The 25,393-nt window shown below is 43.0% G+C and overlaps 1 protein-coding gene across 1 annotated transcript in view; it reads right to left on the reverse strand.

Moving 5' to 3' along the window:
* LOC133628453 (guanine nucleotide-binding protein G(q) subunit alpha-like) overlaps positions 1-25,393 on the reverse strand; it is a 140,611-nt gene that overhangs the window by 54,802 nt on the left and 60,416 nt on the right. The window contains exon 3 of the mRNA XM_062016613.1: positions 4,057-4,211. Within this exon, the coding sequence (XP_061872597.1) occupies positions 4,057-4,211 (155 nt within the window). The remainder of the gene's footprint in view (positions 1-4,056; positions 4,212-25,393) is intronic.

Here is a 25,393-nt window from a genome sequence, read left to right on the forward strand (position 1 = left end):
CATCAACAACCCTTGCCTCTTCATTTCTCATTATATGCCTATCCCTTGTCTCCACTGAGAAGGCAGAGTCTTCACTAACACATCACCCTATGAACCCTGGCATGCTTCCCTTGGGCTTATTCATAGCATGCCCGGTTATATCCCCTTCCCCCTTTGAAACTAGTTTAAAGTTCTATCAATGAGCCCTGCTAACTCCTGCCCCAGAATCCCTTTTCCCCTCTGAGATAGGTGCATTCCATTTGCTGTCAGCAAGTCAGGTGTCTAGTATATCCACCCATGATCAAAAATCACAGATCCCTGCCACTAACACCAGTCCTGGAGCCATGAATTCATCTTATGGCTTGTCCTGTTAATTCCCTCATTCATCCTTGCCACTGGAGGGATAGAAGAGAACACAACCTGTGCTTCTGATCCCTTAAGCAGCTGCCCCAAGGTCTTAAAATCTCTCTTAATTGTTTTTGGGCTTCTAGTATCCACTTCGTCACTACCCACCTGAAATACCAAAAGCAGATAATAATCCAAAGGCTTCACTGGGGTGGGAAGTTTGCCTAACACGTCTTTAACCTGTACCTCAGGGAAGCTGCAGACTTCTCTATGAAGTGGGTCCGAACAGCATATCGGGCCCTCTGTCCCATTCAGGAGGGAATCACCCACAACAATGACATGTCTGGTTTTCTTTTTGGAGACAGTTTTGATGCTTGGTCTAGGGCGACTTGGTCTTGGTGATGCTTCTGACCTGGGTGAACTAAGCACCTCTCCATCAGTCAGTTCCTCCTGCAGGGCCCCATACCTGTTCTGCAAGAGCAGCTGGGAAGGTAAGGGAGGACAGGAGGGGTTTTGCCTGCTTCCCTGAGCAAGGGCTTGTTTCTATTTGCCCTCATCTCTTTGGTCTCCTTCTGCCTGGTGGCAAGACAGGAGGGGATCCTCCACTTTTAGTGGAGCCTCCGCTTGCTGCTTTTGCCTCAGGAAGTGGCTCCACCTATCTATCTCCATCTCACACTCCCTGATACTCCTTAACCTCTCCACTTATGCCTTAAGCTCTGCCACCAGGCTGAGCAGATCATTCACCTGGTCACATTGGACACAAATATTGTCTCTGCCATTCTCTGGTACAAGTGGCAGGCTGAGACACTCCCTGCAGCCATAGACCAGCACAGCTGGATGCTTGTGAGAACTTTGTCTGGATTCCCACCTTTTTTCTAGTGTTGACATTTCCATGAGTGGTCATTATGGTACTTTCTCTGAAGGAGCAATGTCCACTAACAGAATTAGCCTGTTATTAGGGAAGAGGGACCAGTTACTACCAACTGAACCTACCTCTTGTGTGACACACCTCCCTTCCTCTGTTTTCACTCTGTGCACAGGGATCCCAACACAGCTGGACCTGCCCACATGACTATCCTACCAAACTGCCACAGCACACCCAGAGGACTCACCAAGTCCCCGTGGATAAACCTTCCTTGATCTGTGATCCCTGCACTCCTGGGACGTTTAAGTAGCCCAAGGTGACTGCGGCTCTGCCCACTCCTGGCCCGCCTCTCGCTAGAGATGCTGGCACTGACAGGGACCCCTCCGCTTCAAGGAGGCTCCCAAGGCTTCAGGAAACCTTCCTGCACTCAATCTGCCAATCTGCCCAGGGATGGACCAGCTCTGATGGTTGCTCTCAGAGACATCAGCCAGCTTCCTCAGCACTCATGGGTACATCCCAACAGGATCAATGGATTTATGGGTGTACAGCTTGCCTAACAGGTCTCTAACCCAATCCTCATCCACGAAGGGAAGGTCTTCAACTCTCCAAACTATCCTCGGTCAGCCTCACCTCCATCCCTGGAAAAGTGATGGAACAACTCATCCTGAATGTTATCACTGAACATATGAAGGATAAGATGGTTATAAGGGGGATTCAATATGGCTTCACCAAGGGGAAATCCTGTTTGACCAACCTGATATCCTTCTATGAGGGCATAACCAGCTGGCTAGATGAGGGGAGAGCAGCGGATGCCATCTACCTTGACTTCAGCAAGGCTTTTGACACTATCTCCCATAACATCCTCATCAGAAAGCTCAGACTTGGCTAGATGAGTGGACAGTGAGTTGGATCGAGAGATGACAGAATGACAGAGCCCAGAGGGTGGTGATCAATGGCATAGAGTTGAGTTGGAAGCCTGTGGCCAGTGGAGTTCCACAGGGATAAGGTCTGGGGCCAGTCTTGTTCAACATCTTCATCAACGACCTGGATGAGGGGACAGAGTGTACCCTCAGCAAGTTCGCTGATGACACCAAACTGGGAGGACTGGCTGATTCCCCAGAAGGTTGTGCTGCCATTCAGTGGGATCTTGACCGGCTTGAGAGTTGGGCAGAGAGGAACCTCATGAGGTTCAACAAGGACAAGTGCAGAGTCCTGCATCTGGGAAGGAACAACCCCCTGCACCAGTACAGGCTGGGGGTCAAACTGCTGAAGAGCAGCTCTGCAGAGAGAGATCTGAGCAGCAATGTGCCCTCGTGGCCAAGAAGGCTAATGGCATCCTGGGATGCATCAAGAAGAGTGTGGCCAGCAGGTCAAGGGAGGTTCTTCTCCCTCTCTACTCTGCCCTGGTGAGGCCTCATCTGGAGTACTGTGTCCAGTTCTGGGCTCCTCAGCTCAAGACGGATGAGAACTTCTGGAAAAAGTCAAGCGCAGGGCCACCAAGATGACCAAGGGTATGGAACATCTTTCATATGAGGAAAGGCTGCAGGAACTGGGGCTGTTTAATCTGGAGAAGAGGAGATTGAGGGGTGATCTTATTAACATTTAAAAATATCTAAAGGGTGGTTGTCAGGAGGTTGGGACATCCCTTTTTTCTATAGTAGCTAGTAACAGGACAAGGGGTAATGGGATGAAGCTGGAACACAAAAAGTTCCACTTAAACATAAGAAAAAACTATTTCACCATGAGGGTGACGGAGCAGTGGAACAGGCTGCCCAGAGGGGTTGTGGAGTCTCCTTCCTTGGAGGTCTTCAAGACCCGCCTGGACATGTTCCTATGTGATCTAGGTGAACCTGCTTCTGCAGGAGGTTGGACTAGATGATCTCTAAAGGTCCCTTCCAACCCCTACCATTCTATGATTCTATGATCTTACTGTCCTCCAGGAACTGGGCTTCCTGAGGGCCAGCCTTGGCAGTGAAGACTGAGGCAAAGAAAGCATTCAATAGCTCTACCTTCTCTGCGTCCTCTGTCACCAGGGCAGCCTCCTTATTCAGTAGCAAGCTCACATTCTCCCTAATCTTTGTTTTGCTGTTGATGTATTTGAAAAAGCTCTTATTCTTTTCCTTTATTTCCTTTGCCAGGTTTAATTTCAAAAGGGCTTTAGCCTTCCTGGTTTCATCCCTACATGCTCTGGCAACATTCCTATACTCTTCCCAAGTGACCAGGCCCTTTTTCCACCTTCCATAGACTTCTTCAGTTGCTCCAGTAGGTACTTGTTCATCCATGCAGGCCTCATACCTCCTTTTCCTGATTTTCTACTTGTGAGGATACACTCAACTCTCCTGTTTGGAGGAAGTGGCACTTGAAGATTGACCTGTTTTCTCAGGCATTCTTACCATCTAGGATCCTATCCCATGAGATTCCTCCAAGCAGATCTTGGAAGAGGCCAAAGTTAGCTCGCCTGAAGTCCAGGGTCGCAATCCTGCTTGGTGTCCTGCTTTTTCCATACAGGATCTTGAACTCCACTCTCTCATGGTCATTGCAGCCAAGGTTGCCTCCAATCTTTATGTCCCCAACCAGACCTTCTTTATTTTTTAATACAAGGTCCAGCAGCACATCCCTCCTTGTTATGTTTTGAGAAAGAAATACAAACATAATACTAAACTAGATATACCATCTTCCTTACAGTAACCTTTACATTCAAGTTAAGTGTATGTTTGTGCTGAATATGCATGCACATAGGTACCTGTACACACAAAAACCTGTACATGTATGTACACAGAAAATAATTTAAAAAATTAAAAAGTAATAATTACTTTGTTAGAAATAACAGAAACTAAGATATAGTTGTTTGTATTGACTATACTTACTATTTAGTTGAATCTGATAACTGATATTCTCGTCGTCTATCATAACATTCCTGGATTCCAGGGTCATTCCATAAACTTCTTATTGCATCTACATAGGGTTTCTCAAAAGTTGACACCTTCTCTACATTGACTTCTCGAACTAGCTGTGCATGAGCCTAATTAGAAAGAAAAAACACAATAAAAATTACTTCATGTTTTTATGTTTACAAATAGTTCATATAGAGTGAATGTAATTAGCAGGAATAATTTTTCAGACTGGCTATCTCACCAATGCGAGGTTATGAATGAACAATAATAAGGTGTGTTCAAACTAAGAATAATAGTAATAGGGCTGATATGAGAGAAGGTGAATTAATAAATGTGTTTATGGGCCCTTATTTCAGAATAAGTTTATTCTAATCCAGTATTATTTAGCTATGTAGTGGTTTTACCTGGGGCCGGGTTTTTGGTAGCAGGGGTGCTTCTTTAAACAAAGAGCTGCCAGAAGCTTCCCCTGTAGCTGATAAGGCTAATACTAGTCAATTTTAAGATGGACCCACAGCTGACCAAAGAGGAAGTGCTTAGGCCCTGAAGAAAGATTCCCCTGTGACCTGTGGTGAAGACCATGGTGAGGCAGGCTGTCCCCCTGGAGTCCATGGAGGACCACTAGGAAACAGAGATCCACCTGCAGCCCATGGAGGATCCCACACCAGAGTGGGTGGATGCCTGAAGGAGGCTGTGACTCTGTGGGAAGCCCGTGTTGGAGCACATTCCTTGCAGGACCTGATAGTCTGAGGGGAGAGAGGAGTCCACGCCAGAGCAGGTTTGCTGTCAGGACTTGTGATCCTGTAAGGGACTCATTCTGGAGCAGTCTGTTCCTGAAGGACTGTTCTCCCAGTGGATGACCCACGTTGGGGCAGTGTGTGAAGAGCTGCCCCTGTGGGAGGCCCCATGCTAGAGCAGTTCATAAAGAACTGTATCCCATGGGAAGGATACACTTTGGAGAAGTTCATGAAGGACTATCTCCTACGGGAGGGACCCCACACTGTAGCAGTGGGAAGTGTGAGGAGGCCTCCCTCTGAGAAGAAGCAGCAGCAAAGTCCATCTGTAATGAACTGACCATAACCCCCCTCCCCTGCGCCGCTAGGGGGGAAGGAAGGGGAGTCCTGGAAAGAAGGAGGAGTGGGGGGAGGTGTTTTAAGATTTGGTTTCATTTCTCATCTCCCTATTCTGATGGTTCATTAATAAATCAAACCTTTTTCTCCCTAAGTTGATTCTGTTTTGCCCATTATGCTAATTGCTGAATGATCTCCCTGTCCTTATCTTGACTCACAAACGTCTTATTATATTTCTCTCTCTCCCATGTCCAGTTTAGGAGGAGGGGTGATATCATGACTTGGTGGGCATCTGGCACTCAGCCAGGGCCAAACACCACAAGCTGAAATGGATAAAAGGTTCATATTAATAATTATATCTAATTAATCTAATTTTTAAGCAATTTTTCATTTTTACAAGTTCAATTTTAGGGCATATAATATACCTTCTTATTAAATGGTCACCAGTTCAGCAACGTGGCATAATTAGATAGATGGGAGCAGAAAGAATGGGGAGGAAGGAGGAAATTTGCCTTTTAAAGACATTTATTTATATATGCCTATACTAAGAGAGAAAAAGAATAGATGAAAACTTAGCAAGCAATAACCCCAAGGGATTCTCTTCTCAGTTCTAGAAAGGCTATGGGAACTGGGGTTGTTCAGTCTGGAGAAGAGGAGACTGAGGGGAGATCTTATTAACATTTACCAATATCTAAATGCTGGGTGTCAGGAGGTTGGGGCATCCCTTTTTTCTATTGTAGCTAGCAACAGGACAAGGGGTAATGAGATGAAGCTGGAACACAAAAAGTTCAATTTAAACATAAGAAAAAACTATTTCACTGTGAGGATGACGGAGAAGTGTAACAGGCTGTCCAGAGGGGTTGTGAAGTCTCCTTCCTTAGAGGTCTTCAATACCCCTAACCTGTGTTTCCCAGCACTGCATAATAAAGAAGTGCCTGCTTATCTGCATTCTTGTGTAGATAAGTTTTTCCAGATTGAGGATCCATCAACAGAAGCAGCAGAGACCATCTGTGAGAGACTGATCACATTCCCCATTCCCTGACCCCTTCCTCGGGCCGTTGAGGGCATAGGAAGTAGAGATATCGGGAGCAGTGAGCTGGGCCCAGGAAGAAAGGAGGGATGAGGTAGGGAGATCTTAAAGTGCTGGTTGTAATTTTCTCATCATCCTACTCCCTTTTTGCTTTTATTCTGTTCTGTTTCTTGTAGGTAGTAGAATAAACTTTCCTTACTTTCCTCTCTATGTCAAGTAGTGGAGTCTGTTTTGCCCGGAACCGTAATTGGCAGTGAGCCCTCCCTGCCCTTGTCTCAATCCGCAACAACCTTGCTTATGTTTTTCCTCCCATTTTACTGGGGCCTCTGCCATCCTAATGAGGGTGCGAGTGAATGGGGGCATCGAGTGAGAGACTGTCGTGGTGCTTCTGTGCTAGCTGGGCCAAACCATGACAGTACCCTTGGGACATTCCAGTCATCCTGCTCCTACTGCTGCTTAGGGTTGTAAAATTCTATAAAAGTGCCACTCAAAGATCTGCCCCAAGGCTGGATAATCATGGGTGGATGGCATGTGGGAGAATATGAGCAGGTATCTAGATAACCTCTCACCTCCAATAGTTTGGAACTTTACCCCTGAACAACTACATGACCCTGATAGAGTGATAGAGTATTTGAAAGGAAAATGTTGTGGCTATTCAAAAGAGGCACAACTGACTGCACTGTGCTGGGTCCTGGGTAGTATATACCAAACACTGCTCAACATTAGGCAGCATCCTCAGTGGAAGAAAACAGATCAACAGGCACTGCAGCTATCCCAACACCAGCAACAGGCACTGTGGTTACTCAAACCACAGCAACAGGCACTGCAGCTGAATCGGAGAACCAACCTGTACTGGTATCAGTTGCCCCTATACACAAGAAATATTGGATATGAAAGTCAGCTCATCTAGTAAGGGAAGCAACTACTACTAAGAAGGGGAAGAAAAAAAGAGTATGAGGCAGGCTATTCCAAAGCAGAGTCTTCACAAGAAGAGAAGGAAGAGGCAGAAGTAATGAACGAGGCAGGAATCACCCGATCCCTATCCCTGAGCAAGTTGTGAAATATGCAAAAGGATTTCAGCCGTCAGGGGAGCACATTGTCACCTGACTGCTCTGATACTGGGATAATGGGGCCAGTAGCCTGGAATTACAGGGTAGGGAAGTCAAGCAGCTGGGCTCCCTGTCTAGGAAAGGGGGCATTGATAATGCAGTTGGGAAAAGGACACAAGTCCTCAGCCTTTGGAGGTATCTTCTGTCAGATGTGAAGGAAAGGTACCCATTCAGGGAAGATACTACATGTCACCCAGGCAAGTGGACAACCACATATCCAGTAACTGAGGGAATTAGCTATACTGGAGGTGATTTATAATGATGTGCAGTTACCCACAGATCCAGATGAACTCCAGTGCACACCCCTCGTGGTAAAAGTTCCTACAAAGTGCACCACCGTCATATGCCAACTCATTGGCAGTCGTCCTGGAAAGAAGGCGAGGGACAAATGGTGAATGAAGTGGTTGGCCAACTCTGGTAATATGAAGGAAGTATCTCTTCCTCCCTATGGGCCTGTGTCTCAGCTGTAGGGAAACTGTTCTCGGTGTTCCAGCAATTCAGAAACATTATGCCCTACTCCCAACCTGTACGGGCCTGTATCTCAGCTATATAGGAGCAGGCATTCCTCTGCTCAATAGAGGATTATAGAAGGCGCACAAACCCCAGAGTATCCTGCGTGACCATCGAGAAGACATAAGGAAATGGGATGGAAAACTGAGAGCTGCCTCACGATCTCAATCCCTGGTCCTCATGGGGGATTTCAACCACCCTGATATTTGCTGGGAAAGCCACACAGCCAAGCACATACAGTCCAGGAGATTCCTACAGATTACTGATGACAACTTCCTGTTGCAGGTGACCGAGGAACCAACAAGGAGGACCTAGTACTGAAAAATAAGGAGGATCTGGTTGGGGATGTGAAGGTTGGAGGCAACCTCAGCTACAGCGAAGATGAGATGGTAAGAGTTCAAGATCCTGTGTGGAAGAAGCAGGACACAAAGCAGGACCGTGACCCTGGATTTCAGGCAAGACAACTTTGGCCTCTTCAAAGATCTACACGGACAGATCTCATGGAATATGATTCGAGAAGACAATCTGGTCAATCTTCAAGTACCACTTCCTCCAAGCCCAGGATCAGTGTGTCCCAATGCACAAGAAAGGAGGAAAAGGAGGTAGGAGGCCTCCATGGATGAGCAAGGATCTGCTGGGACAACTCAGGCAGAAAGTAGCCATCTATGAGAGGTGAAAACAGGGGCTGGCTTCTTGGGAAGAGTATAGGAACATTGCCAGGGCATGCAGGGGTGCAACCAGGAAGGCTAGAGCCCTTCTAGAATTAAATTTAGCCAGGGAAGTTAAGGACAGTAATAAGGCATTTTTCAAGTACATCATCAGCAGAAGGAAGACGAGGGGGAATGTGGGCCCGCTGCTAAACACAGAGGGTGCCCTGGTGATCGAGGATGCAGAGAAGGCCGAAGTAGTGAATGCCTACTTTGCTTCAGTCTTTACGGCCAAGGCCAGACCTCAGGAAGCCCAGTGCATCAAGGATAGCAGGATGGCCTGGACAGCAGAGGACTTGCCCTGGATGGAAGAGGAAAAGGTTAAAGACTTGTTGGCCAAGCTTAAGGCTCATAAGTCAATGGGTCCTGATGGGATGCATCCTAGAGTGCTGAGGGAGTTGGCTGATGGGATTGCTAAGCCTCTCTCCATAATTTTTGAACAATCATGGAGGACAGGCGAGGTGCCTGAGGACTGGAGAAAGGCCAATGTCACTCCAGTCTTAAAAAAGGGCAGGAAGGATGACCCAGGAAACTACAGGCCGGTCAGCCTCACCTCCATCCCTGGAAAGGTGATGGAACAACTCATCCTGAATGTTGTCACTGAACATATGAAGGAAAAGATGATTATCAGGGGGAGTCAACATGGCTTCACCAAGGGGAAATCCTGTTTGACCAACGTGATAGTCTTCTATGAGTGCATAACCGGCTGGCTAGATGAGGGGACAGCAGCGGATGCCATCTACCTTGACTTCAGCAAGGCTTTTGACACTGTCTGCCCTAACATCCTCATCAGAAAGCTCAGGCAGTGTGGCTTGGATGAGTGGACAGTGAGGTGGATTGAGAGCTGGCTGAACAACAGAGCCCAGAGGGTGGTGATCAGTGGCACAGAATCAAGTTGGAGACCTGTGGCCAGTGGAGCTCCACAGGGATCAGTTCTGTTGCTAGTCTTGTTCAACATCTTCATCAACGACCTGGATGAGGGGACTGAGGGTACCCTCATCAAGTTCGCTGATAACACCAAACTGGGAGGACTGGCTGATTCCCCAGAAGGTTGTGCTGCCATTCAGTGGGATCTTGACCGGCTTGAGAGTAGGGCAGAGGGAACCTCATGAGGTTCAACAAAGACAAGTGCAGAGTCCTGCATCTGGGAAGGAACAATTCCATGCACCAGTACAGGCTGGGGGTCAATCTACTGGAGAGCAGCTCTGCAGAGAGAGACCTGGGAATCCTGATTGATAATAAACACAACATGAGCCACGAATGTGCCCTTGTGGCCAAGAAGGCCAATAGCATCCTGGGATGCATCAAGAAGAGTGTAGCCAGCAGGTCAAGGGAGGTTCTTCTCCCTCTCTACTCTGCCCTGGTGAGGCCTCATCTGGAGTACTGTGTCCAGTTCTGGGCTCCTCAGCTCAAGACGGATGGGAACTTCTGGAGATAGTCCAGCACAGGGCCACCAGGATGATCAGGGGACTAGAACATCTTTCATATGAGGAAAGGCTGTGGGAACTGGGGCTGTTTAGTCTAGAGAAGAGAAGACTGAGGGGGGATCTTATTAATATTTATAAATATCTAAATGGTGGGTGTCAGGAGGTTGGGACATCCCTTTTTTTCTATTGTATTTAGGAACAGGACAAGGGGTAATGGGATGAAGCTGGAACACAAAAAGTTCCATTTAAGTATAAGAAAAAACTATTTCGCCATGAGGGTGACGGAGCAGTGGAACAGGCTGTCCAGATGGGTTGTGGAGTCTCCTTCCTTGGAGGTCTTCAAGACTTGCCTGGACATTTTCCTATGCGACCTGATCTAGATTGATCCCTAAAGGTCCCTTCCAACCCTACCATTCTATGATTCCATGATGCTATGAAAATCTACCCCTCCTTTAGAATCACGAGTATGTGAGTTGCAAGGAAAACAATCACAGAACAATAACTACAAAAAGCCATCATCATGACCATTAATTTTTCTCTTGTCTTTAGAAGACTAAAATCCTAAACTTATTAATTGATTGAGAATGTAACACTTGGTTATATGAGAAACAATTATTTATGCTAGTCAACAAATGTCATGAGTCATTTACAGGTTCAGACCCTGATGACTTAAAATGTAGAGCTGTGGTACATACAAATACCTTCCCTCACTAGGCTGTATAGTGAGATATGCAGCTTTGGAGGAAATCTTCATCTGTCCCTTGCCTTTCTTTTTTCTTGCACCTACTAAATAGAGAGCAAATGAAGAAGTATAGACTTTCCTGCAAACCTGCACATAATTGAAACAGATGTAATATAAAAGGAGAGTAACAGTAGGCTGTATTTTACTATCTTCAACAAGTAACAGGTGGGGGATATGTTCTTTGACATATCGGAAATCATAAATCTCTGAAGATCAGTGCAAGGCAGGAAAGTGCTTTTACATAGCAGCCTGAGAGAACTAATTTGTAAGAGAACTGTAGAGAGATAGTTGCTTCTTTTGAGCAACTCTGAAGCACAGAATGGATTAGACTAAAACGAAAGAGATTTCATGGTGTGCTTCACTGTAGAACTGTATATAAATTAATAGAATGTATTATGAATTGATGGAAGAAGGTTTAGTACAATGCTAATCATCCTGAAGTTACTGAAAAAGGTTAATAGAGTATCAAAACTGCCTAAATAAGAATTTGTCATCCTTTCCTATTTTATATTCTAACTTTTGAGTAGGAAAAATAATATATGCTCTTTGAAAAAGAATTCATAACAGATACATAAGAGAATCTAAAAAATTTAGTTTCAATAAAGAATATTTTTGTTGTTACTGTTCATTGTGTGCAAAATGTTTAGAATAATGAGTCCTAACCCATGACTCATGGGCACCACAGTAAAACAATAAATAAAGATTTAAATAAAATATCTTGTGACAAGTTTGAACCATTAAATTCAACCTGTAGTACTTTTATATAAGAAAACACTGGAAAAATTGGAAAAAAAATCATGTCTACACCTATGATATTTCTTTTTTTTAATTTTTAATAGGGCTCAGAGACAGCTTAAAGAGCAGGTGAATAAATCAGAAATTTATTTCTACACTGAAATCGTTGTCCTGAGTTTTCCTAATTTCTTATTTAATTTTAAGTTGCATCAGACACAAAGACAATAACCACTATGCCACACTGCAGGGGAAAAAAAAAAGGTCTGACTGTTTTGTCACTCTCCAGGTTTCATGTTTCCTATATATAAACTACAGGTTGCCTATCACTTAAGCTGTTGCCTAACAAATAAAATAAGCAAATTTTGATTGCTCATTACTGTTACTTTGAAAGAATATCTAATTGCAAAGGCCTGAATTATCACTTTTGTCTCTATTCACGCCTTTCCTCCCAAAAACCCATATCCATAAGAATATTTCCATTAACTGAAACAACTTCTTCAACAAATGCTGTTGGCATTGGCAATCAACCTCTACAGAAATAAAAGGAATTGAAAAATAAAAATATTTTCTAGTGACTACTAGATCCATTATCATAAAATATCAACAGTACAGGTATATACATAACTCATAATGAACTTGGTTTCAGTCCTGTAGAAGAAATTTTCTGTCAACTTGAAATGGTTAAAAACTGTTTTATAAATATTTCTATGTTACTGACACAATACAAAACCTAATTTACCTATGTTACTAGTCATAGAAATAATAAACAACATACTATACTATGCTACTTGATTATCCAACACACATACACACACACACACATATATTGCTATAGATCCCTGAATACAAAAGTACACTTTGTCTAAAGAATCACTTCGGTTTAAGGAAATTATTCTGTGTTTTCCTTTGAGTAACAAGTTCTGCAGACAGAATACAATGTATGCTATAGCTTATGTGCCACTTATGAAAACAATTAAGTTTGTCTCTGACAGTCAGAGAATACTCTGGTGTTTGAGACTGACACATAAAATGCAAGGAGTCATTCTCCTCTGAGAAGACAGAAGTGACAGAGACCATCTGTGAAAGACTGACCACATCCCCCATTCCCTACCCCACTATGCCGCTGACTGGGGAGGAGGTAGAGATATCGGGAGCAGGGAGCTGAGCCCGTGAAAGAAGGGGGAGGGAAATCTTAAAGTGTTGGATGTAATTTTCTCATCATCCTGCTCTCTTTTTTTGCTTTTGTTCTGTTCTGTTTCTTCTAGGTAGTAGAATAAACTTTCCTTACTTTCCTCTCTAAATTGAATAGTGGATTCTGTTTTGACCAGAACTGTAATTGGCAGTGAGCCCTCCCTGCCCTTGTCTCGATCCACAACATACTTGCTTATACATTTCCTCCCATTTTCCTGGGGCCTCTGCTGTCCTAAGGAGGGTGGAGGTGGATGGGGGGCAGTGAGCAAGAGACTGTTGTGGTGCTTCATTGCTGGCTGGGGGCCAACTGGCTGGAAAGCAGCTCTGCAGAGAAGGCCCTGGGGGCTATTGACACTGTTTCCCACAGCGTTCTCTTAGAGAAATTGTCTGTTCTTGGCTTGGATGGGCATACACTTTCCTGGGTGAAAAACTGGTTAGATAGTCGAGTCAAAAGAGTAATTGTTGATGGAGTTAAATCTAGTTGGTGGCCAGTCACAAGCGGTGTACCCCAGAGCTCAGTACTGGGGCCACTCCTGTTTGACATCTTTATTAATGATGAGGGGATAGAGTGCACCCTTAGTAAGTTTGCAGATGACACCAAGCTGGGTGGAAGTGTTGATCTGCTTGAGGGTAGGGAAGCTTTACAGAGAGATCTGGATAGACTGGATCACTTGGCCAAAGCCAATTCCATGAGTTTCAATAAGGCCAAGTGCTGGGTCCTGCACTTCGACCACAACAGCCCCCAGTGGCGCTGCAGGCTTGGGGAGGAGTGGCTGGAAATCTGTCAGGCATAGAGGGACTTGGGAGTGTTGATTGACAGCCAGCTGAACATGAGCTAGTAGTGTGCTCAGGTGGCCAAGAAGGTCAATGGCATCCTGGCCTGTATCAGGAATAGTGGTGTCAACAGGAGTAGGGAGGTGATCGTTTCCCTGTACTCGTCTTTGGTCAGGCTGCATCTCGAATACTGTGTCCAAATTTGGGCCCCTCTTTACAAGGACATTGAGGTGCTGAAGAGGGTACAGAGGTGGGCTGCCAAGCTAGTAAAGGATTTGGAGCATGTCTCATATGAGGAACAGCTGAGGGATCTGGAGCCGTTTAGCCTGAAGAAAAGAAGGCTCAGGGGACACCTTATTGCTCTCTACAACTACCTGAAAGGAAGTTGTAGCAAGGTGGAGGTTGGTCTGTTCTCCCTAGTAACAAACAATAGAACAAGAAGAAATGGCCTCGATTTGCATCAGGAGAGGTTCAGGCTGGATATTAGGAGGAATTTCTTTACTGAAAGGGTTGTCAGGCATTGGAAAGGTCTGCCCAGGGAGGTGGCAGTCTCTGCCCCTGGAGATGTTTAAGAGATGCTTGGATGTTATACTTAGGGAAATAGTCTAGTGATTGATAGGGCTAGGACAAAGGCTGGACTCGATGATCTTAAAGGTCTCTTCCAGCCAAAACAATTATATGATTATATGATTCTATGAGCCAGCAATGGGCCCTTGTGGCAAAGGCGGCCAACAGCCTCCTGGGCTGTATTACATTAGTGAGTTGCCAGCAGGTGGAGGGGGGGTGATCCTTTGTCTCAGCATTAGCAAGGCTACATTGAAGAATATTGTGCCCATTTCTGGACTCCCCAGTACAAGAAATAGATGGACTTACTGGAGCGAGTCCAGCAGAGGGCCACAAAGATGATTAAGGGACTGGATCATCTTGCCTATTGAAAGAGGCTGAGAGAATTGGGATTGTTCAGCCTGGAGAAGGGAAACCTCAGAGGGAATCTTACCAATGTGTAGGAAACACCTGATGGGAGGGAATGAAGAAAAGGGAGACAGAATTTTCTCAGTAGTGTCCACTGACAGGACAAGATACGTGGACACATGAAAAGGACATATGAAGTTACATTCTAATACAAGAAAACACTTATTATTTATATCATGTTAGGAGGCTAGATATTCTGCCCTGAAATTGCTAAGACAATCTGCATATTTAAAAAAACATGTTATTACATTACTGTCACTTTAGCTGATGCCTTAATAAAACGTACATGCAATGGTGTTCTAATTGTGAACAAAGGAATAGCTTTCACCTCTTTGATTATGGAATTCAGTACAGTCCATTTTTATACATTAAATGCTTGATTCAGACCTTATTCCATTCATTTTAAAAAGTTTAGTTTGTTTTCTATGGTTTATCTAGTTTAATTTTAAAGAAAATATAGTGATGAGCAAAAGTAGACATATAGAAGGGAAAGGCCTGAGAAAGTTAGAAAGACACGATTCACTGTAAACTAACACCATGATAGGAAACCTCAGCTCACTGGAATTCGAACCGCTCGTTAGTAAAGGCCTTGAAGACCCTGAAAGCTGATAACTAAGAAGCTGGTGTGCAGACAGCTGCAGATAAGAAGGACTTGGAATGTGGAAAACAGAATTGTTTGCATCCTGCTCCATGGCATGGAAATCTACCAGAGACACTGAACAAGTGTAAGCTCAAAGAGGACTTATTACAATACGGAGCAGGGATAGGTCATGAATATGTCATGAATAGGCGCTTATGCATACCTCTATCTATACCCTATAAGTAGCCCTTTGTTAGACAATAGTGTGTGCAAGCTGGGCAGAATTATCTCCCTTGCACCCGCCGGCGCAATACATACCTGGTTTATAACCCTTAACTGTGTTATAGAGTTCCGCACATCAATAGCAACAAACAAATTTCAGACCCTGTAAGTAAAGGGCAATTCAGATTCCTGAGTTGCAAAGTTCTTTCACTATGTATTTTAAAACATGAGTCTTGTTTTGACTTGATTTCAAAATGTTACTTTTACCACCTTTTACCAGATGGAGGAGTGGCAAAATTATGGGATTTGTGTTCTGGTTCAGACAGATCCTTAAGATTTCCAAGGAAGTAGTGGAAGATCTTGGTGAAGAAACACTTACTGAATTTCTGAAGGAGTTTGAAATTAATTACAGCATTTGGGTTCTAACATTGCTAATTTAAACAATCTGAGCATAAACCTATGTCCAATTATTCTCTTGGACCTACTCACTAGCAACAATCTTACAAGCCTCATGAAGTCCTCACAATTAGTACTTGACAAGTCCAATGGCAAAAACTTTAAAGTGGTAAAATCTATTTAAAATTTAACACAAATCTGTCATGACAGAAACAGATTTAAAAACATTTCATGTTTGCATCAACCAACATAAGAAAGAATTTACAACAAAATCTTCCCCTACAACAGTTATTGTAGCTAACATAAATAATCCAAATTACTGCTGTTTATATAGAAATGGTATTATCAATAAACTTTTTCATAAATATACAAACATGAATATACAATCAGGTTTTCAGAAAAAAATATAATCTTGGATATTATTTTTTTTTTAAGATCTGCTCTCAATTTAACATCTTCAAACAACTTTTGTTCAATAATTCAACAAATAATTATGGTACAGACACAAAAGAAATCCCAGATAAATGTCACTAAAAGTACTATATCAAGCTTATATGGAGCAGAATAGGGTATACAAAGGTAGAGTTGGAGCTAGAAGAATCAAAGAGCTCTCTATATTCAGTTAGTATAACCTGGGGAAGACTTGGAACTGTTTAAACAAGTGAGCAGAAATAGATGACAGTCCCAGAGTCAAGGATGCCTTTTTCATTGCAATGTGCTTCCTCATCATACATATTGTTCAATAGTGTGTGCCTGACAAGCTGGTCACCAAGACACTGGTATTGAAAGGCATACTGGACCACAGTATATAACGTGGAAGCAAACAAACTAAAAAAGCCCCCTCCCACTCCTTCTCAAAACACATCTTTCATCTGTTTTGCCCACAGGAAAAAAAAAAATGGATCTGGAAACCAATAGGGGTTTATAATTAATTGGTTTTTCAATCTCTCTACATGTCTACAGTGACTTCACAGGAAGGTAGGATAAATCACTGTAATTTAAAAAAAAAACCAACAAAAAACCCCAATCCTTCTTCTATTTTACATGCATCACAGACTTTAAGAACTTTATAGTAAGATTCATGTTCTAGTATCTGATTCTGAGGTATGGTGTTCAATATTGGTATTGTAAATGTCATTTTTTCTGCAATACAATTTTAATATCATGATATAGTTGACATTATTGTAGATTATGTTATGCAAACAACTTGACACACTCAAATTTTCATTCCTTTTTCAAGTGAAAGAAGTGACTGTACTCGACAAACCCTGAAGAATCTATTTGCTCCAAACATTGCAATACAATAGTGAGTGCATTATACAAAAAGTCTGTGAATTTTCATCTAAGAAGCATACATATACACAGAATTCCTCCTGAGCCTTATTCCTATACAAAGCCTGAATGCATGTTGCAGAAGTTTTTTCCAAGGATCAGAGGAATAACAGCTTTACTGAAAAATCTGGATGCTTCTTTGTAGAGCATAAGTTATGGTCAGTTGATTCAGGTAGTTCAGAAATTAAGCAATCCCATTCAATTGCCTAAACAAAGGAATTGCGGAATTTTTACTGTCTTCAATATCTAAAGAAGAGCCAAAGATGTACTAAACATATGAAGGAAAAGGTAATTATCAGGAGGAGTCAACATGGATTCACCAAGGGGAAATCCTGTTTAACCAACCTGATAGCCTTCTATGAGTGCATAACCAGCTGGCTAGATGAGGGGAGAGCAGCGGATGTCATCTACCTTGACTTCAGCAAGGCTTTTGACACTGTCTCTAATAACATCCTCATCAGAAAGCTCAGGCAGCGTGGCTTGGATCAGTGGATGTGACTTGGATCAGTGGACATTGAGGTGTATTGAGAGTTGGCTGAATGAAAGAGCCCAGAGGGCTCCAACAGAATATAGTTGGAGGCCTGTGGCCAGTGGACTTCCACAGGGATCAGTTCTGTTGCTAGTCTTGTTCAACATCTTCATCAACGACCTGGATGAGGGGACTGAGGGTACCCTCATCAAGTTCGCTGATAACACCAAACTGGGAGGACTGGCTGATTCCCCAGAAGGTTGTGCTGCCATTCAGTGGGATCTTGACCGGCTTGAGAGTAGGGCAGAGGGAACCTCATGAGGTTCAACAAAGACAAGTGCAGAGTCCTGCATCTGGGAAGGAACAATTCCATGCACCAGTACAGGCTGGGGGTCAATCTACTGGAGAGCAGCTCTGCAGAGAGAGACCTGGGAATCCTGATTGATAATAAACACAACATGAGCCACGAATGTGCCCTTGTGGCCAAGAAGGCCAATAGCATCCTGGGATGCATCAAGAAGAGTGTAGCCAGCAGGTCAAGGGAGGTTCTTCTCCCCCTCTACACTGCCCTGGTGAGGCCTCATCTGGAGTACCGTGTCCAGTTTTGGGCTACTCAGCTCAAGAGGGACAGAGAACTTCTGGAGAATCCAGCACTGGGCCACCAAGATGATCAGGGGACTAGAACATCTTTCATATGAGGAAAGGCTGCGGGAACCGGGACTGTTTAGTCTAGAGAAGAGAAGACTGAGGGGGGATCTTATTAATATTTATAAATATCTAAATGGTGGGTGTCAGGAGATTGGGACATCTCTTTTTTCTATTGTATTTAGGAACAGGACAAGGGGTAATGGGATGAAGCTGGAACACAAAAAGTTCCATTTAAATATAAGAAAAAACTATTTTACTGTGAGGGTGACGGAGCAGTGGAACAGGCTGCACAGGGAGGTTGTGGAGTCTCCTTCGTTGGAGGAATTCAAGACCTGCCTGAACATGTTCCTATGCTATCTGATCTAGGTGGACCTGCTTCTGCAGGGGGGTTGGAATAGATGATCTCTAAGGTCCCTTCCAACCCTATCGTTCTATAATTCTATGACAGGCAGAAGGAAACAAATAGCAGATTATTTCTTTTTAAATTATGTCATCATATCTGTTTCAATTTAGAAGATAAAGTATTGCATTAAAAATAGTCTTGTAATTCTAATAAATATTTATAATTTTTTAAATGAGATAAATCAAATAGAAACACTGCAGAGAGAAGCATTTATTCTCTGTAATTTTAAGCCATATTTATTTGTATTTTCAAAGAGTATGCCTTCTGGTAACTAACACATAGCAAAGCAAGCACTGTTTAGCCTAGAATAGAGAAGATCAAGGGGGGACCTCATCAAGACTTAAAAGTACATAAAAAGTGTATATCAAGATGGGACATCACTTTTCTGTTGTCTCCAGTGACAGGACAAGGGGTAATGGGCAAAACCTGGAACACAAAAAGTTCCACTTAAACTTAAGGAAAAACTTCTTTATTATAAGGGTGATGGAGCACTAGAATAGGCTACCCAGGGGGGTTGTGGAGTCTCCTTCTCTGGAGGTTTTCAAACCTATCTGGCCACGTTCGTGTGTGATCTGATCTAGATAGACCTGCTTTAGCAGGATGGTTGTACTAGATGATCTTTAGAGGTCCCTTCCAGTCCCTACCATTCTGTGATTCTGTGTGGTGGAACACTGAAATAGGCTGCCCGGGGAGGTTGTGGAGTCTCCTCTGGAGGTTTTCAAAACCCACCTGGATGCATTCCTGTGTGACCTGATCTAGATGGACCTGCTTTAGCGAGGGGTGGACTAGATGATTTGTAGAGGTCCCTTCCAACCCTTGCCATTCAATGATTCTATGACTGAATAAATGGTAAAATTTAATCTCAGATAAAAGCTGCTGTCTTGAACAGGATCACAGAAGAATGAATTTAGTCTTTTTTAAACTTAGCAACCCAACATTATTTTCTCCAGAGAAACCACAAATGTATTATTAAGATTCTGTCATTTTGTGATACATATATAGCATAGTGATGAGTAACCATTTGAAATGTGCCTTGAGAGAGATTAAAGTTTTATGTCATTTTTGACATACAAAACTGGTAGCTTCTTTATAAATTGGTTACAATCGTTTCCCTTATTTCTGCTCTGTCAAATCAGATGCCAAGCAGAGCTCCTTTAAGATCAGCAAAATACTGATGACTTGTCTTTCATGGCTTCAGGCAGCTACCAGTATCCTGAAACATGGTGCCAACTTCCAGCACAGGGCCACCAAGATGATCAGGGGATTGGAACGTCTTTCATACGAGGAAAGACTATGGGAATTGGGGCTGTTCAGTCTAGAAAAGAGGAGACTGAGGGGGGATCTTATTAATATTTTCAAATATCTAAATGGTGGATGTCAGGAGGTTGGGACATTACTTTTTTCCATTGTATCTAGCAACAAGACAAGGGGTAATAGGATGAAGCTGGAGCTTTGTTTGTTTGTGTAATGTTTCTAGTAAGCAATGTTTTCGTTGTTAAATATATGTGAAGGAAAGCAAAATTGAGTTCTTTGGAATTAATTTAGATTAAGTTTAAATCTGGAAGAAAAAAAAGGGTAGAAAAGTGACAACATAATCTATTGAGAAAAACTATGTATTCTCATTATTAGTATAGCAAGACATCTATAGTAAATTGTTTCTGTGTGATATACTCTGGAGATTGTCCAGAATGCAACAAGGAGCTGAAGATCTTTGGACAAAGCCAACAGCGAAAAACCCTGACATATTCTGTCAAATCTCCTGGAGTCAAAAGATCCTACTTATCCAGAGATGTTCTGAATAATAATTCTTTCATAAATGCCCAGAGCAGTTTCCCAGAAAATATGGGAGACAAAATAATCAAGTTAATTTAGGGGAAGTGTTGATGCAGAAAAGATAGACTGTTTGTTAAATTCGACTATCCAGGAAAAAGTGTATTAATAGGACCTATCTACTCTGTTCATAAGTACAATCAAAGAGACAACTACTTAAGAAATCAGCATGCAGCTACCACACACACACAAGCACTTCAAACTGAAATTACAGTTTTAATGAAATTAAGATTGAACTGGATAGTTAGCAAAGTAGTCTGCAAGTCAAAACATGATAGCATTAATGTGAAAGGATTATATTGAAAAAGCCAACTAAACACTATTGACCTAATCCAGTACAAACTGATGATATCATTAAAGTTTCTATTTTTTTTCAGTGAGCTTTAAACTTCTCTTCAATAAGAAAATTATCATAATTCCTTTTTGGACCTGGCCAATAAGTATTTTCATTGAAAAAAAGAGGTCAAAAAGTCTTTTGCTCTTTGTAGGTCACCCTCTGTTCAATTTAAGCAACAAAAAGACAGAAATGTTCTTAGCATCTGCTCCTGAGAGTCAGTGCAAAGCTCCAGTATAGGGACACACAAGAAACATCTTACACATGAAAAAAACTCTGAATAACAATAGAAGGCTGCTGCTCTGCAGAAGCTGTCTCAGTCTCCTGCACTATAATGTCACAGATATTTTAGTGTTGTGAGGATAACTAATACTGTTTCAGCTTTGATAAGTGGGCTCTGTACAAGACTTTACAAGACTCATTAATGAAGAAAAAAGTACCAAATGTTCTAAAAATGTGAGCTCTTGAGGAGGAAACAAAAATTTAACTAGAGATCATAAAATCATAGAATAGTTTGGGCTGGAAGGGAACATTAAAGGTCATCTAGCCCAACTCCCCCTGCAATGAACAGGAACATCTTCAACTATATCAGGTTGCTCAGAGGCCCATCCAATCATATTTTCATTGCATAATAAACAATTTCATCAAAATGAGGCAAGCATTCATTTCTGATCAGACCGTCAATGATATCAGAGATGTCATTCTGTGTTTTACTCCCATGTAACCGACTAAATTCACAGGAGCCCAAGAATTCTGTCTATCAGTCCTGATATATTGTAAATACCATAAGTCCCTATAACTTCATTGCTATGACTGTGAGCAAAAACTTTGATTTACAAAAAATAGTCACAGTGGTTGACTGATATCAATCTATAAATCTACCAAAACCCTAATATTTCTATGTCAATAAATAAATAAAGAATGAGCACTCCAGAAATTACTATCCCTACATGAACCAGATAAATTAGATAAATTCCGTAAGGGTCTTACAAAGATATGAACATTGTGTTTTTCTCCTTGCCTTGACATCAGACCATAATGGTGAATGGGTGGTGATCAATGGCACGGAATCGAGTCGGAGGCCTGTGGCCAGTGGAGTTCCACAGGGATCGGTTCTGGAACCAGTCTTGCTCAACATCATCGGTTCTGGAACCAGTCTTGTTCAACATCTTCATCAACGACGTGCATGATGGGACAGAGTGTATCCTCAGCAAGTTTGCTGATGACACAAAACTGGGAGGACTGTCTGATTCACCAGGAGGCTGTGCTGCCATTCAGCAGGATCTCAACCGGCTTGAGAGTACGGCAGAGAGGTACCTCATGAGGTTCAACAAAGACAAGTGCAGAGTCCTGCATCTTGGAAGGAACAATCCCATGAATCAGTACAGGCTGGGGGTTGAACTGCTGGAGAGCAGCTCTGCAGAGAGAGACTTGGGAGTCCTGATTGATAAACTCAACATGAGTCAGCGATGTGCCCTCATGGCCAAGAAGGCCAATGGCATTCTGGGATGCATCAAGAAGAGTGTAGCCAGCAGGTCAAGGGAGGTTCTTCTCCCCCTCTACACTGACCTGGTGAGGCCTCATCTGGAGTCCTGTGTCCAGTTCTGGGCTCAAGAGGGACAGAGAACTTCTGGAGATAGTCCAGCACAGGATCACCAAGATGATCAGGGGACTGGAGCATCTTTCATATGAGGTAAGGCTGTAGGAACTGGGGCTGTTTAGTCTAGAGAAGAGGAGTCTGAGGGGGGATCTTATTAATATTTACAAATATCTAAAGGGTGGGTGTCAAGAGGTTGGGGCATCCCTTTTTTCTATTGTATTTAGGAACAGGACAAGGGGTAATGGGATGAAGCTGGAACAAAAAGTTCCATTTAAATATAAGAAAAAGCTATTTTACTGTGAGGGTGACGGAGCAGTGGAACAGACTGCCCAGAGGGGTTGTGGAGTGTCCTTCCTTGGAGGTCTTCAAGGTCTTCTGACTGGCCATGTTCCTATGCGACCTGATCTAGGTTGACTTAGTTCTACAGGGGAAGTTGGACTAGATGATCTCTAAAGGTCCCTTCCAACCCTACCATTCTATGATTCTATGATTCCTTTATAGAAGTAAGAAACATTTAAATTTAGATTATTCTTCGGCAATATGAGAGTTTTTACTGACTCACAAGTTTTACTGGATTCCAAAGCCACATGCAGTACTTGATGAACAGGGTTGTCATGGGGTTGTGAGGAGCCCTTTCTGGTAATGGGGAAGGGGCTGTAAAGATGGCTCCTGTAAGAAGTTGCTCGAAACTTTCCCTGGCTCTGAATCAGACCCACCTCTGGTGCTGAGCCAATTGGGCACTTCCATGATCACGTTTTAAGAAGCAGCAGCCAGAAAATGAGGATTCTTCCTGTTCTTCCTTCTTTTCTAGTTGCTGGTGGTGGAAGGAGAATAGGTGAACCTGTGGACCCCAAGGTTAGCGAGGGAAGAGAGAAGGAGGTGTGCTGGAGCTAAGACTCCCCTGCACCCTGTGGAGAGGAGTGGTGAAGCAGAGATTTGTTGGCAGTTCATAGAGGATCCCACACCAGGGGTAGTGTATATGTCCGGAGGAGGGCGTGAATTTGTGGGAGGACAGCGTTGCAGCAGAGGGTTTCCAGAATACTGCTGGCTGTGAATAGTCCCATGCTGGAGGAGTTTGTGAGCAGAAGCTGTAGCTATTGGGAAGAACTCACGCCAGAAAGGTTCAGTAGGGACTGTATGCCGAGGGAGGGACCCAGATGAGGAGCAGGGGAAGAATGGAAGGAGTCCTCCTCCTCTGAGAAGAAAGAAGCAACAGAGATCATCTGTGAGGGACTGACCACATCCCCCATTACCTGGAGGAGCAAGGTAGAGATATTGGGAGCAGGGAGCTGAGCCCGGGAAGAAGGGAGGGGTGGAAGGAGATCTTAGTGTTGGTTTTCTCATGTTTTTGCTTTCTGTCTGTTCTGTTTCTAACAGGTAATAGATAAATTGCTCTTACTTTCCTCTCTATGACGAGTAGTTGATTCTGTTTTGCCCAGAACCATAACTGGAAGTGAGCTCTCCCTGCCCTTGTCTTGATCCACAGGGTCCTTGATTATCTTTTTTCCTCCCATTTTGCTGGAGCCTCTGCCATCCTAAAGGAGGGTTGGGTATGGATGGAGGGCAGTGATCAAGAGACTGCGTGGTGCTTTGTTGCCAGCTAGGCCTAAACCATGACAAGGATTTGAAATAATTGCTTTGAGTTTTTCTCTAGTGCAATTATACAGACTGTTTTATATCACAGCTATAGCTACAGTAAGTGCTATGCTTGCTGCAGTTATGCTCAATGATTTGTTTTCATATAGAATTAGGATATTACTTATGGAGAGTATTTTATTTTTTATAATGATATTTACATTTCTGTGACGACTTTTGTGAATATGGTCACCACCATAAATCTATTGTAACGATAAATTAAGTATTCCCTATATTTTTCTTCCACTTTAAAAAAATCTTCCTATATTACAAGACATTTTTGATGCCACTCATCAAATCAAATGGCTTCCCCACACAAACACTGGGGAAAATTAATTGGAATTAACTTTTAAAAGGTGTATTAAACCACATTACATCATTGTGTAAACGTATTCATTCATTCAGTAAGCAATCCTTCATTCAGATCAGCCTTTGTAAACTAAGTCTTCTCTTGAAAGGATTTATTATTATTATTTTTATTAAGAGCTAATCTTTGAGCTCTGCCCTACTTTAAACCTTGATATAAAGGCATTGGAAATGTTAATATGTGAAACGTACTAATGGATATTGTTAGTTATCCTCTCCATTATTTGGTCCAGGAATGAGAGATTAGAAAAGCCTTCTGTGTGATTTTTTGGTCTCTTGAGAATAGGACAGACTAATGCAATTTTCAAGGATTGTATTGGGTCTGGGGTGGTGGTGATTTTCCACAGCAGCCCTTGTAGTGCTGTGCCTTCTGTTGGTAGCTAAAAACATGTATTGATAGCACATCAATGTTTTGGCTACTGCTTGCGCAGCATCAAGGCTGTCCCTCCAACATTCTTTCCCCCACCTTCACCAGTAGCTGTGAGTGGGCAGGATCTTGGGAGGTGCCATGGCCAGGACAGCTGACCCAGGTTGACCAAGGAAATATTCCATAGCATATGATATCAGTTCAGCAATATAAACTCAGGGAGAGGAGCAGGAAGGGGGAGACGCAATTCATTTAGGCCTTCCAAAGCAATCATTATGAGTACCGAATCCCTGCTTCTTGGGAAGTGGCTGGACATCACTGCTGATGGGAAGTAGAGTAACAGCTTTATTGGCTTTGCTTCGTTTCTCATGCATGTGGCTTTGCTATTTCCTTATTAAACTGCTTTTATCTCAACCCATGAGACTCCCATCTTATTTTCTCCCTTCCCTGGCTTGCTGAGGAGGGGGATGATAGAGTGGCGTGGCAGGCACCTGGCATCCAGCCAGGGTCAAATCACTACAAGGACCTAGATTTGCTTCTCTAGAGAAGTACATTACAATAAATGTTCAGGAGTTTGTAGGTAAATTAGGTCATTTAGATTTATCACTCACTGAACTATACACATTTTTTCCCTTCTTAAATATGTTATTCCAGAGGCACTACCACCACTGCTGACTGGTTCGGCTTTGGCCAACAGTGAGTTATGTTCACCTCAATTATCACGTAGATGGGAGGCTGCAGGTAGAAAACCTGTAGATAGTTCTGGTCAAAATTCTGTTTCACTATGAAAAATAATGAGAGGAGGAGGCAATCAGAAATGGTCAGTGCATTGTGTGCGCCTGCTGCAGCTTCTACAATAGCAGT

The sequence above is a fragment of the Colius striatus genome, chromosome W (assembly GCF_028858725.1).
Source record: "Colius striatus isolate bColStr4 chromosome W, bColStr4.1.hap1, whole genome shotgun sequence".
Taxonomy (NCBI): Eukaryota; Metazoa; Chordata; class Aves; order Coliiformes; family Coliidae; genus Colius; species Colius striatus.